At 41.4% G+C, this 15,497-nt stretch overlaps 1 protein-coding gene across 5 annotated transcripts in view; it reads right to left on the reverse strand.

Moving 5' to 3' along the window:
* Positions 1–15,497, reverse strand: part of LOC142487879 (sodium channel protein type 5 subunit alpha-like) — a 379,502-nt gene that overhangs the window by 68,073 nt on the left and 295,932 nt on the right. For all 5 annotated transcript variants that reach the window (XM_075587912.1, XM_075587913.1, XM_075587911.1 and 2 more), the window contains exons 19-20: positions 5,068–5,222; positions 2,774–2,947 (exon numbers count right to left, since the gene is read on the reverse strand). In XM_075587912.1, coding sequence (XP_075444027.1) covers positions 2,774–2,947; positions 5,068–5,222 — 329 coding nt within the window. The remainder of the gene's footprint in view (positions 1–2,773; positions 2,948–5,067; positions 5,223–15,497) is intronic.

The raw sequence follows: 15,497 nt of genomic DNA on the forward strand, positions 1-15,497 counted from the left end.
ACATGACCCCGCGGCGTCATTTGACGCTGGATGCAAGGTGAGGGGGGGAGCGCGAACAGTGGGGGAGAGCAGGCAGGGGGCGTAGGACAAAATGTTTGCGCACCTCTGGACGAAGGAAAATTGCTGCTTGTGCCATTTCTCAAAGACCTAGTGTTTTCCATGTATTACATTTCCTCCGTTGGCTGCACGTCATACAACACATTACCAAAATCTCACGTAAACTGGTCTTTCAGTGTTGGCTCAGTAGTTTTTATAACAAACTCCCACACAAAACAACCTTCTTACTCCCTACTTTCCCCTAAAGGGAGGGCTTTAAAATCCCATCTATTTACCTTTTAAACTATGCCATGTTTCTAGATTATTTTATTTCTTATTGATTAAAGTTTTAAAAAACAATTTTACATATTTTAGATAATAAAGAGCTGAGCAAAACAGACTGCACACCGAAATCAATATGAATAAACAGATAGAGATAAATATGCCCCGTAAAGTTTGACAAGTAGAAGTCTGCCGGGGGAATTTTGTCGTTACAAAGTATATTTGGCAGTGCAATGGCTATAAACGTGAGCATTCAAGGGATTCTTTTACCAAAGATATAATATTTTATCACTACACGTTGAGTAAAACCCAAACAAACATCTTCATCAATATAAGTCTTTTAGGCAATACTCCAATTTTTGCATTATCTTTAAAGTCTGTCTTTCTACTTATTGATCGCTGTTAGATTTACATTATATTCACTGAAGGAATGATGTTGTACTTTATATGGATAGTGTTGGGATACATGTTCCACAAAAGCCTTTCTTTTAAACACTACATCAAATTCATAGAAGATAGTATCCAATATTAGGTGTAAGAAGGTTTTTTTTCTTTGCGCATTATGGATCCCAGAACTGGTTGGTGGTCAATGACACTGTGCGTATTGATAAATGCGTCCATGGCGCCATTTCCAGCTGCTTATATCATCGACAGCTTCTCTAGTCCAGTGGTGATCAACTCCAGCACAGGTGGCTCTACTCAGTGACTCAGTCTTCGACTGAAGCTGGTAGCTCCTTAAAACCTGACCAGTCGGGGTGGTCTTGAGGACTGGGAGTTGAGCACCACTGCTCTAGTCTACTAAAGGTCTTGCGTTCAGAGGTCTTACAGGCCGCATAACAACGAGTAACATTTCTGGGAAATAAAATCTCGAAGCTGTTTAAGTGTGACATGTGAAGCAAAATAACACAAACAAATAGAGGATTTGACAAAGCCAAAAAAGTATCCATACTCAATATACAAAAGCAAATATGAGATCATAGATCATCAATTATTATGTTCATTTCAATTATTTCAAGTCCAAACTGGGTCAGGAAGGATCTGTTTGAGAGCACATGTGATTTATTTCTGCACTCATTAAAGAGTTCGATTTGCTCTGTTTTACCACCTGACAATGATTAGAGAACCAACTGAAAAGGAATGTGACGGTCATCAAAGGAAAACATTCCAATTGTTATCCACCTGACAAGAAAGGGTAATCAGTCTGGTTGCTAGGCACCGTGGATACATGTTATTTTTAAATCCAAAGCTGTATAATTAGCTACACGTAAATTTCCTTTTAATTGGGACTGGGAGTATGGTATAATATTGGCTCCAATTTTACAAGCAAGAAATGAGCTAAGAGCAAAAACCGCCAGAGAGCAAAACCACGTAAGAACAGTAATTATGAGCAGGCTTAAGTTAATAGAAAGTATTTTGACCCAGTTTGGAAACACCTCACCTCAAACTAATAAATGCAATAAATTCTGCAATACAACAATTGTCAACAATTCATGGCACAGCCCATTCATCAGGACGCAGGGCTCTGTCCCAAATATTAACACTTCTGTATCTACAGCCTATCATTTTCATACTACAGCACTATGTGGTGCAATTCTTCTGGCCTAGAAGGTGTCTTACAGAATGGCAATGCATAGTATTTTCAGTTTATCCGATAAAAGATCTGTTTTCGTCACTGTTTTTTGTTTGTTTGTTTTGGGGGACGGGGGGGGGTTGTATCAGCATTGCACCAGGTTCTTTATAACACATTGCTCCTTATAAGAGTTACATATCAAGCTAAACAAACATAAGTTAACACCTCATTAAGAGGTTTTTTTTAAGGCTCACTAACATTAGGTTAAGTCCTGTTCTCGACCATAAAGGGCACTGCATTCACTATAACGGCCGTTGGTGCTAATAATATGGAAGAGAGTCGTTCCCCCCTTACACAGTCACAGGTGTCTGTTAATCTTAACGAAGGGATTTAACTGGACTTTAGTTAGGTCATAGCCAAAGGTGGTATTACCTCCATCCAGAGCCTGAAATATGGAGCCTGACACATTATCACACAATTTCCTTGGTTAATATTAATACCGGATTGGGGGCAATACCGTGCCTTGCATCAAAGCATGATACATTCAGGCATTAATGTTTATATCTACAAAACTTTATCTGGTGCTAAGCTGATACAATGCAGAATATCCCAAAAAGTCTAGATTTATAAAAACATTTTTTATTGGAAACAATGTTCTTATTTATTTGGTATGAGTTATGTCTGTAGCGGACCCCACACAGTATTTGCAAACACGGCATCTCTTGTGATGTAACCCATGTAATATAAAATAATGCTTTGTGTATTGCTCGATTTACTTCACAATGTTATTCGGGACTTGCCATTTTTTCGACAGATAGTCAACATTTTATAAACTCAACACAAAGAAACATCCGCAATTAAATAAGTATTCTACACAATACTTACATCAACAATGAAGAAGTCCAACCAGCACCAAGCATTGGTAAAGTATTTCTTAAAGCCGTATGCCACCCATTTCAGAAGCATTTCCAGAACAAAGATATATGTGAACACCTTGTCTGCATACTCAAGTACGGTTCTGATGGTTTTCTTTTGATCAATGTAAATATCTTCAAATGCCTGTAAAACAAAGAGTGGTGTAAGACCGATGTGCAGGGCATGTGTTCTGAAATAGATAGCAAGTACCAGTTATAATTGAAAATATATTACACCTTTCCTACCCCCCACTTCATAGTTAACGTGCTTGCTGCTATTAGAGCAGGGGTGCGCAAATTGTGGGGCGTGAGATTTGCTAAAGCATTTAAATTGCAGTGGGATCACATGATGCCGCATTGCCATGGCAATGTGACATCCCATGACGTCAAAACACCAGAGACAAAGTAAGGGGCTGGGGTGCGAGCAGGGGGGGGGGGGGGGCGGGTGAAGGGGGGGCAGGCAGGGGTATGCAGGGGAAAAGGTTTGCGCACCCATACATTATATTAGAGCACATTACAATGTAACTCTACTGTGTTGATTGTTTGTGCCCTCCTTTGCTACTCCTTAACACACAATGATTACCTGTAGCAGTGGTTCTCAACCTTTTTTCGGTGAAGGAACCCCATAATAATATTGTGAAATTCTGGCGAACCCCAAAACCTCTCTAACAGCGCGCCTGAGATCAGATACACTGTAAGGTACCCCAACCCTCTCTAATAGCGCGTCTGAGATCAGATGCATTGTAAATTCTTCTGTATTTGGTACAGTTTTCAAATGACCTGGAAATTGCAGGGAACCCTTTACGGTTGCCAGGTGAACGCAAAAGGTTACTAGGAACTCCTGTTGAAAAACACTGACATATAGAGAGACCTTCACCCAAAGTGATGTATTTTCATGGTGGTTGAAGATGATCTGATGTGATTAAGTGAAAGTCAGATGCTGTACATGGGAAAGGTTTTCCATGGTTGAAAGTGCTTAGTATCAGTTTCTACTTTTTTGCTTCTGAAAATGAGCAACTACTTTTGTGACCTAAAGGTCCACACTAGAACCGAAACGTTGATCCTTGTACTTTCCCCACTACTACAACATGTTTTGCCATGACCACTGGAGAACCGTCTTCTTTCTTCCCAGGCTCTGCTCTACCCCAACTCGCTGGGGCTTTCTGAGCACCCCTTGCCAGCCTGTAATTGTGAGTGCAGCTACCTTGTCTTTAATCTGATAAATACAGTTGCCTGAATACTGTATACTACAAAGCTAACGTAATCTGCCACTTACTTTTATTTGTATTGCCAGAACTACTGACAATGGTTAAGAGGCGGATATTCCATTTTCCTCCCGCTTTTGTCAAAGTCTGCCACTTTCATCCCATTACCTTGTCATCACGTATTTCTGTATAACCTCCAGTGTTTTTTTGTTTTTTTTTTAAACAGTTCATACTGTATGTTTCAAACCTCACCAGGCATTGAGAGTAAAAGATAAACTGATAGAAACACATACTATATATTCAACTTGATTAATCAGACTTGTAGCAGAAAACCTTGAAATGTAATTACATCATTGTAGTCAATGAGATTACATGAGTTCTGTGCAGGAAGGATATCCAACACAATAATCTCTGTGTCACCCCAAGGGACTTGAATAATTATTAATGCAATTCCATTCAATTTCCATATTCATACCTTTCAAAATAATGTCTTTTTCAGACCAAATACAGTATGAAACCAGAAAAGAAATACACATTTCACAAATTGGAAAAAAAAAACCTCTTCACATTTCTTTTAACCTTTTGGGCAATGTCGGAGCAATCTTTCTCAAAAGGTTTTTTTTTTTTTTAGAAATTGGTGTGTACGTACTGAATCAATACGCAGCAAAAGCATTCGTCTGTGAGAGAAAAGAGCAGCCATTTTAAACTAAAATCAGATATCCCTGCATTGCTATGTCAGCAAAAAAAACAACGATATACAGTGTACTGTATATAATCCTAACCCTTGAAATCTGCATAGTGTTAAACGCATAGTTAAGGGGTTAAAAATGTGGTGATAACGTCACAAATCACAGTGTTGGTCCTCTGTGTGACCTTGGGTAAGCCAAGGTTATGTTCCTGTGCCCCAGGCTCCAAAATGAAGATTGTAATATCCATGGGGCAGGGACTGATTGTGCCTCAAATAGTCTATGTACATAAATTGCTGTCTCAATCTGAATATAAATATATCAGCTAACTATGCATCATGCCGACTGATGTTATAATAGGATGTTTTCCTCACCAGTGCTCCGCTGCTGAGAAGAATCATGAAGATGATGAAACTCTCAAACCAGTTGTGTTCAACTATTTTGTAGCAGGTTTTCCTCAGTTTCCACCATATTTTGCCTGATCCTTGCGTGATGTTCACTTTGCAGCATGGACAGTTTCGCACGCAGCCTAGAAGATCAATCAACAATGAACATGTGGTACAGTATAGAAAGGGCAGAAGGGGCAAGGGATGAGTTATAAGTCATATGTATACAATAAATAATTTACATGTCCCATTTTGCCAGCAGATGTTATCTATAATTCTTGCATAAATTCTGCAGTTTAGTGACTTTATTTAGCCCTTACATCATATGTTCCAAATTTCTCAATTCATTCATATTGGTTTTTTTTCCCTAGTGATAATTTCATATATTTTACAGAGCGACTAAAAAAAACCAGCACCAGATTTCTGAGAAAAAAAAGTACTAATCGCAATTGGATTTTTCATTTAGCAAATCTAGCGGTTTTTGCCCCAGTTTGGCTGCTAGGAGACTTTGGGGAATAGCATAGCCACATCTCCAATGATTGCACACATCGGAGTCGAGACATTGCTTTCTGAGATAGAACCCAGGTAGGCGCAAGTTAATAACCTGCTTCTTAAAATATATCTCTATGGGCTTCTCCACCATTGGATTCATTTTTCTTATTTTCTTTTGTTGTCTTCTCTTGAACACTTGGTGGACAACACAGTCCTACATCGTGGACTTTTGGGGAATGACCCACTTTGCATTAAATCGATGTCTTTACTGGTCTTTCATGTACCAAGAAAGATGCCAGCTTCCTGGGCAACAGAGATCCTCTTATGCTTTGAAGAAGGAAAATGACGATATCTGGGGTAATAGATTATAGGACAGGGACGTCAAACTCAGTCTGCAAGGGCTTTCAACAGGTCAGGTTTTCAGGATATCCCGTCTTCAACACAGGTGTCTCAATCAGTCACTCAGTCATTGACTGCACCACTGGTTGAGCCACCTGTGCTGAAGCAGGGATAGCCATAAAACCTGGCCTGTTGGTGGTCCTTGAGGACTGAGTTCGACACCCCTGTTATAGGAGGTTATAAAAGCATCCCTGCTATAGCACTGGTACTGTATAAATACTTCACAAGCTTCATCACTAAAGCTGCCAACGTGGATCCCTTTGCTTCATGATACTGGTGTAGTTTTTTGTTCTACTTTAGAAGCCAGAAGATTGGTCGGCTGTGTAAAAAATATCTCCCAGCTGCAAAACGGAGGTAAAAATGGTGCAAACAGTAGCACCAGATTTATCAAAGGAAAGATTCCATTGACAGCCATTCAATCTTTTTTCTTTGAGAAATCTGCTGCTCTTTCTGGTTCCAGTTTTGCACCCGGGAGACTGATACACAACCTCTGTTGTACTCTCCTCACCTTCTAGCTGCATAAAAAAACACCACATTTACCGATGGAATCTTTAATAAAGGTGGTAATCTTTTTGCAGAACCTTTTGTACCAGTTAAACAGCAGAGAGACTATGGCCCATATTCACTAAAGGACGCTACACTTTAGCACGGCCTACCTGCCAATCAAATGAGATGGGGTTAAGATGTGCTAAAGCGTAGCACCCTTTAGTGAATATGGGCCCAGTTATCAAAAAGACTTCCTGTGGCAAACCTAGGGCAATATTATTACAAGAAAATAGAACCAGTTTTATTATTATCCAGAGTAAAGATATAGGGGGTTACATCAATATAGTCCGATGTGGCAATGGGAGATTTTGGCCAAAAACGGTCTTAAAGTCTGATTCGGACAATATTGAGAAAATCCAATAGGGGTTTATTTATCAGTTTCCTGGCTGCAATATTGGACCAAAAAGGAACACAGTTAAAATGGCAGTATAGCAGGCACAAATAAACCAATTACATACGTGATGATTGTCTGTGACCAGTGGTTTGAAAAAGATGGCTAACAATTCATCAGACAGTGATTTGTTAAGTGAGGAAGAGGAGTTACAGGTGTATATCTATATTATGTGAGTATATTATTATATTACTAAAAGGAAGATAGTCAGTGACACCTTGGTGCAAATCTCAAATGTTATGTGCACCTCATGACCTTCTATTAATTGGTCCTTTTGACCGTTGTAAAGTAGCATTGCACTTATTCCCTCACCTGCTGTCTCTGTACTGTCTCATGGTACCACTTGGGCCCGCGATTACAGTGCAGGCGCGCGTGAAACATGCATTAGGCTGGAGGCTATTGTGAGGCAATCGGGTGGCGTGGCAGGCGTGTCACGAGGCTGGTTCGCCCTCAGTGGCTGAACCGCTCACGTGACGCGACGTCGCAGGGGGAAAAAAACAATTTGAATTGCATTTTTAAAATGTGCGTGGTCGTACTATGGGTGGCCTCATTGAGGAACACACATTTGTGTTGGTGGCACGACCTGCACTATAATCGCGGCCCTAGATTGTAAACTCTCCAGGGGCAAGGATTTCCTTTCCTAGTGTCTGACTTTGTGGCACTTATTGTACTATTATTGTTATTATTATTATTATTCCCTGTACTGTATTTTCTCTTTGTAAAGAGTTGACTACAAGGTGGGCACTATATAAAGATATACATACATTGTCCATCAGTTATACCATCAATTTTTTTATAAGTTACATTGGATGCAGGTGTCTCGGTGAGATATGTTAACAAAGTAGAAGAGGTTGAAAAAAAAAATACATGTCCATCTAGTTCAATCTATCTGCCTGTTACATTTAGTTGACCGAGATGCACAGGGACTGTGGTTATACCGTACATTATTACTGTACCTCATTACTTTAACTCAGAGATAAAAAAAATAATGGTAGGACATATGTACTACCTATCGCTTCTAGCTTATTGTGACGGGAGGGGGTGACGGGAGGGGGTAACTAGGCTCTATAATAAAGATCAAGCCCGGTTTGGTTACCCCCGCTCCGTGTATAAGGAGTTAGCTCTTGGACCCAGTAACATTGTATGATCACATTGTACTTTGTGTAATAAAACCAGTTTTGTGTTTTCCCCTTTCTGGGCGTGCCAGCGAGCAGGGATTGCTAGGGTATGAGTTTCAAGGGGGGTTTTGTGGAGGAACCGTTGTCAGAATGTGCCGAGGAGGTTGTGGTCCGGAGTTAACGGGTCCCCAATAAAAGTACCCGGTAATCATTCCTGATTCTCGGATACATGTAGGCACAATGTCCCAGCAATACCTCCCCTTAAAAATGTAAGCGCAACTCACCACTAGGGTACCCTGCTTCAGCAAAGCGTAGAAAGGAGAATGAGGCACAGGGATAAATATGTATTCCTGTAGCTGAGGGAATCCCTAGGTTAAGGGGGGTACCCCAGCTAGTGCCAAGGTGACCCACAACCAGTATAGGGTTTGTGGGTGCCCCAACCAATATAAGGTTGGGGAGGGGGGGGGCTCTGCAAGTCCAAACTGGGTCACAGGGAAAGTGTGTGGGGAATAAGGCAGGCAGAAATAAAGAGACAACATTTTTTCCTTTTCTGCTCCCTGTACCCTAGGGACTCCAAACTTTGGGAGTCTAAGTCTTCGGTAGGGTTTTGGGGTGAAAAGCAAGTCATTTTGTTCTGGGGACAAAGTTACCGGTGGCCCTATAATTCTCCCCGGCTTACTCACACTATTGTCGGGTACCCGGGGTGAGTTGCCTGGGGCCCTACATTGTCTCCCAGACTCCTAGTTTTCAACCCAAAGATCCTCACCTAAAGTCCCACAAAGCTGGAGGGGTTCCCTGAGACTCAGTGTTTATTAAAATGTATTTCAGTGTATTTTACATTCGGAGCCGATGTCCAAACAGGCAGCCCGTGCAAACCCATAGGCGCCGGTAGGTCTGCTGGACATCGGAGTTCAAAGCATCCACAGGATGCCCAGAGGTGTGAACGGCACCAGGCTAGCGGGGAAAGGCGGAGTACCAGGTCCTGAGATCAATGGCAGTCCTCTGGGTTCTGCCAGAGATAGGGGCACCTGCCCAGCTGGTGGCATTGGGAGAGCTGGGGGGAGATGTGGCAGGCTTGCGCATATCCCTTGGCTATTTCAAATTGCTCGCTGACCCAGCTTGGCTCTGATTGGCTGCTTGATAAAGTTCCCACGCTCTGATTGGTTGTTGAGTTCCGCCTCTATGTTTCAGCTAGAGCAGGAAAAGCTATAAGAAGCTATGAGCCAATCAGATTGTGTGTTCCCCTCGAGTCAGAGCCGAAAGAGCGCGGTCGGGCTTTTCAAAGATGCTTTGTTTGTCATAACAAAGCAACCGGCTTCGATTTCAAGCCAGAAAAGCCTGCCCGCCAGAGACTAAGTCCTGACTTTTGCGCCCAAGGTCTCAGAAACTAATGTAGCAGACGCAGTTGGGATTTTATGCCGATTTGAGTTCCAGGAGGTTTGGAGTCACTCGTGGTCAGGAGGGACCAAGTTCTCAGAAGAGAACGTAGCGGTGGCGTATGGAATTTTATGCCGATTTGGGTTCCAGGAGATTCTGGACTAAGTCCCGGTCAGGGTAAAACTCTCCCAAAGAATTCCCTGCGCCTAGAAAGTCTAGTTTTCAACCCAGCCCCAAAGTGTGTGTGTCTTTTCGTCTGTATTTTGTGTTTCAAGAGCACGTGGGTGTTATATTTGAGAGAAAAATTATTAGCACTGTATGGGGTGCACAATGAGATGAACATCAAAACACACATTGTAATAATTGAGTACTGAAGCAATATTTTTCTATTGTTGTTTCCATATGCACGGGAGAGTACACACATCCTTATCCGGAGTTCCAGCACCAAGGAGGACTTTTCTTCGTGCACGATAATCAAGAAGGATTTTTTGGACAATCCTTCAAGTCTTCTAGGCTGCAGGACACTGGACACTTTAACAAAAATCGGTATTGTAACAATCGTCTGTACACACACTACCCTAACTAAGGTTATATTAGTGCTAAAGTTGTGTTGAGTCTCCATATCATTTGTCATATTGGATGTTGCACTGAGGCTTTTTGTCTTCAGTTGTAAAGCATGATACATGGGCTCGAGGAAATCTCTATCCAGTGAAACCAATTAAATGCAGATTAAATAGAACAATGTAACCTCACATTAAGTACTTGTGATGACTAGTCACCAAATCTCCAGGATGCTCATTCACTGATATTCATTTTATATGTTCTATGAAAGTAGCATTACAGATTATTTGTATAAGGTGAGACAGCTAAGTAAATGTGGTTTCATATTTGCTAAAAAGGAGAAGTGCAGAGGCAGCGAAAGGCCAAACATAGGAACTTGTCATGTATTGGTTAACAAGGAATTGAAGTTATTTCTCCCTTAAGAGCTTTCAAACATGCATCAAATATCATTGAGAAATGACAGAAAATGACATTACCCTATGAAGCATGTATTTCCATTACAGGCATATGAGCTGCACCAAATGATCAGATTACAACACAGCCTAAAATGGAAGTGTGGCGCCAAAAACACTACAAACCTAATTTACACTGACCCTGACGCTTTGTATGTGTGAGGTGGAAATGGTTCAAAAGCCAGAGCATTTCAGCACTAAGACGGGGTAGTTAGTGTAAATACCCGGCTAATAGTCATAAATAGTCATGAATGTTGCAATTAGACAGACTGCAGTATATTATAATTTCCTAAATACAGAGTCGCGGTATTCTGGGACAATATTGCCATTGAATCGTATAGGAAACTCTAATGTGCTGAGGCAAGCCCGTATATATTGAGGTAACTGGGGAAACACTGAAGCCAGCTATATCTCTACACTGCTTCAGACAACGCTATGTAGCAGTAGTACATGATATTATAAGTCATTCTCCAACTACGTTTTGGTTTGTGCTGACGTGCCCACACAAACTGCAAGTTAAAGCATCAGCGATAACCATGAATAAGAAAAGAGTGCCTTAAATCAGGGGTGCTCAACTCGTCCTCAAGCCCCCCAACAGGTCATGTTTTCAGTATATACCGGCTTCAGCACAGGTGGCTCAATCAGTCCCTGCTTCAGCACAGGTGGTATAATCAGAGGCTCAGTCGAAGAATGAGCCTCTGATTGAACCACCTGTGCTGAAGCTCGGATATCCCGAAAACCTGACCTGCTTGGGGGGGGGGGGGGGGGGGCTTGAGGACTGGAGTTGAGCACACCTGCCTTAAATCAAAGGGCACCGATTTGGCATAAATTATAGGAACAAACTATAGATTTCTGACAAGTTTGCTCCTAAATTAATAGAAGTAAAAGTTGTCATGCAAAAGCATTACAATACGTTCGTTTTTTCTACAGTGATTACAAAGTATATATAGGTATGGGATCGCTGAAAACTCTTGGGGGTGGAGTCCAGCCCAGATTTTGTTTTACAGCTGAACCCCGTTATAACATGGTGCTCGGAGTCCACCCGATGCGACCGCGTTATAACTGGGATCGCGGGGAAAAAATAAAATGGCTGCCGCGATCAGGGTTCAGCGTCCGCCAGAGGGGGAGAGCTGGGAAAACTCTCCCAGCCCCGCAGCACCCCCACAGGACTTACCCGGAGCAGCATGCTGGGGATCCGACACTGATGCTGTATGTGCAGCAGCATGCAGCTCCTCTCCTCTGGCTGACAGATCAGCGCGAGGGGGGAGGGGAGGGCGGCGGCAGCACGATCCCAGAATAATCAAGAGAGGTAGGAGTGTGAGTGTCAATTTAAGTACAGGCAGTCCTCAGTTATCCAACACAATGCGTCACTCAAAATGGCGTTGGATAGCAAAACATCTTAAAGCGAAACACATTTCCCATAGGAACACTGTTTAAATGAAAGGTTCCGTTCCTGAAGGCATTTTTAACACTAAAATATACCAAATATTTTACGCAGGCAATAAGATATGCAGCACACACATAAATTATATAGTGTATATACTGTATTATATATAATATAACATAATAAATAATATATTATATAGTATAATATAATATTATATAATATATATTATATACATTATATACACATAAACAACTTTGCAAAGCGTCGTAAGAGCGTTGGATAAGCCATTTTGGCGTTGTAAAAATGAATATAGGTATGCATTGCATAGCGTTGGATAAGCCATCCGTTGTAAAGTGAAGCGTTGTAAAACGAGGACTGCCTGTAAATGTATTATATTGTTTTTATAGCTTTCAACAACAATGCATTTTGATGTTATACTTGATTAGTATAATTTTTTGTGGGAGGTGACGAGTGCTCTTATGCTTCCTTCTTTTTATTCTGTCTTTTGTATGTACATATTTATGGAGCTAAGCACCGTCTCTAGTAGACATACCCCCCATTGAAATTGAGTATTTGAGCAGTTTTTTTTTGTCACCTCTTTATTCCTACATAACTGCAAGTGTGTGTATGGTCAGACAGCCTCAGGTGTCAGTGCTTTGTGTACATAGAAGTAGATAATTTACCCGATTTACCGGCAGCTTGCTTGAAACCTATACACACAGCCCCTGGCTTACAATTTAACAAATACCGGATGTTAACACTACACAACCATTTAATCTTTCATATCCAAGTATTGAATTCTTGCTCTACCCCTTTTATTTCCAGAGCCTGGTGCAAATTGCTTCACCGAAATCATACTGTGTGCCCCTGTGATCTCTTATATATGTATGTGTAATTTTGTGCATGTAACCCCTGTATCTGTCATGAGGCTCATTGCCAGCACTGTCACTGGTTTCCCAGCCATTTCAGAGGCACTCCTGTATATGCAGCAGCTGGCAGCTCCTCTCCTCCGGCTGACAGATCAGCGCAAGGGGGGGGGGGAGTAGGGGGGAGTAGGAGGGGGGGAGGGGGAGTAGGAGGAGGGAGGGGGAGTAGGGGGGATTAGGAGGGGGGGAGGGGGAGTAGGGGGGAGTAGGAGGGGGGGAGAGGGAGTACGAGGGGGAGGGGGAGTAGGGGGGAGTAGGAGGTGGGGCGCGGTGACAGCACGATCCCAGAAGAATCAAGAGAGGTAGGAGTGTGTGAGTTTCAAAGTTACAGCCTCTTTGCCTTTAACTTCTCATTAACTCCAGCTATTCCACTTTCTAGCAATGACTGAGTCTCGCCCCTTCCATGCTTGTGTTTCTTTGGATGTGCAGCTTTGATATGTTTGCCGCTAGCTGTAGGGGACTCCCGTCACTTTGCAGATCTCTTTGACATACATTTGTGCTAATGAAATTGGCAGATAATAAAATGTGGCATAAAGAATACAGTGCTAACTCTTCCTAGAATACACATTCAGCCATTCTTACATTGCTGTGCCCTTTAAAAAAAATGTTTTTATTATTATTATAAATCTCAGAGTACACTTTACCATCGTAAAAAATAATTTTCCCCCTTCTAGAGATCCAGGCGCTCGTTATAAATGTCTTCTTTTTAATTTTTAAATCAGAGTTATTTTGTGGGGGGGTGGTGGGGGAGAGCTGGTAATGAGGAGGGTGATATTTAAATGCAGACAATTTTAATGTGGACCGCAACTAATTTAAGTAATTAGCTGTAATGAATTTGTACTATACTTCACCAGGTCTGTGACTGAGCTTACTTGTTTATTTTTAAGTGCAAGCTACAACAAGTTTCAGTGGGGCTAAAGTATTATTGATAGCTTAAAGTAAAGTTTCTCTAATGGATATTTTTTTTTGACATGATGGAGTTCATAGTTGGATTTCATAGGGTGTGAGTATGAGTGTCCGTTAGCAATAAAGCTTTGGGGGAGAATTTTTTTTTTTTTTAAATATTTTTTTGAGATGTTTTAAATCGGGAGCCACGCTCAGCCCACGTTATAAGTAGATCCGCGTTGCGCGGATCACGCTATAACGGGGTTGAGTTGTATTAGGATTGTAATGTACATCCTAAAAATTGTATTCTTTGTTTCTCTCTACAGAGGCCTTACTCCAATGATAACAAGTACTAGGTGCATATGATGATACAGCTTGTTAGAAAATGACGGCCCAGATGTACCAGACTCATTTACCCTTAGTTCTACTTAAGTCATGTTCAGGTGAGTGGGACTTACAGAGAGTGGCGCTCAAGTCTTAGCACCATTTCATGAATCCGAGCCTATTAGTTACACAGACAATACATTGTTTGCATATTTACTTTGATGCCTATGTAGGTACTGTAATTAATGTGAATTTATTTTGAATACCATACAAACTAGCTCAATTTTACAGCATCATATATGTATTTTTAAATCAACTTTAGTACCAGATTATGGTTGCCCTCATTTTACTTATAAATATCAATGAGGATTCCCACAGACATGTTAAAAGTGTCACTTGTGTATTAAAGCAACAAAACCTGAAAAATCCTATGTTTTTCTTAAATAAATCAGTTCTGTAATATTCGATAATTCTGTCTGCATATTTTTTTTTTAACTCCTAATGCCCTTTTTAATTATTTTTTTAATCATTTAATCATTGGTTGCTACAGCAACAATTTAGAATGTCATATCCACTTTCTCTTTTGAAAAAGGCTCTGACACACCTTTTTAAGCTCTGCCTTTTGGGAACAAAGTATCACAAACAAATTAGTTGCTGTATTCCGAACAGCAGACTGACTATTAATCTGAAAACTGTAACAATAATGTGTTACACTTAGTAATATAATGTACATATCAGCTGCAGCATTTCACAGACTGCAGCGTAGGGTAAGAAGGCAGCCATTTAATTAGGCACACAATGAGGATTTTGACAGATTTATAACAGGAGCTCCAAACGATTGTCATCTTAAGTAAGAATGTAAGTTATGCATTGTCACATGCATTACATATAAACATAAGGCCGTGCTTATAGAGCCGGCGACGCGACGTCGCCCGAAAACAAATGCATGGTCGCCACCGCGTGCGCTTATAGTTAGCGTGACGGCGACGTGACGACGGGATTTTTTGCAGTCGGGAATATTTGATTTTTCAGGGGCTGTTGCCTCATGTGACAGCCCATGAACCAATAAATGGCCTGGTCGCCCGCGACACAGCCGCAAAAGCGAAATACAATTTTCGCTAGCGGCGACGGGTGACGTCACACGTCGCATCGCCGTCGCGGGCACTATACGCGCAGCCTAAGAACAAAAATGAGGAATGTAGTATTGCTATAGTGCACATTATTTGCACACATTCACCTTCTCGGTGATTTTGGCATTTACTGTATTCACAGCCGCAAATATTCAATCTCCAATCTGACACATGCACCTCTTTAAAAAAATAAAAATAAACATTCAGGCTTGCGAACGTTTCACGAAAGTTGCGAATGTCTGCGTTAGGGCCATTTTTATGGGCATTCGCAAATCGAATTGAACAAAACGAAGTCGAACATTGAAACTTCGTTTTAACGACAATGATCGAATGTTATGACATTTGGATAAAGCCAGGGTGAAGCGAATAGGTACATTCGCCCGCATTTCTCCGTGTCAAAATCCAGGTCGAATATTCGGCCGCGAATCAA

Source organism: Ascaphus truei, chromosome 2 (genome assembly GCF_040206685.1).
Source record: "Ascaphus truei isolate aAscTru1 chromosome 2, aAscTru1.hap1, whole genome shotgun sequence".
Lineage (NCBI taxonomy): Eukaryota > Metazoa > Chordata > Amphibia > Anura > Ascaphidae > Ascaphus > Ascaphus truei.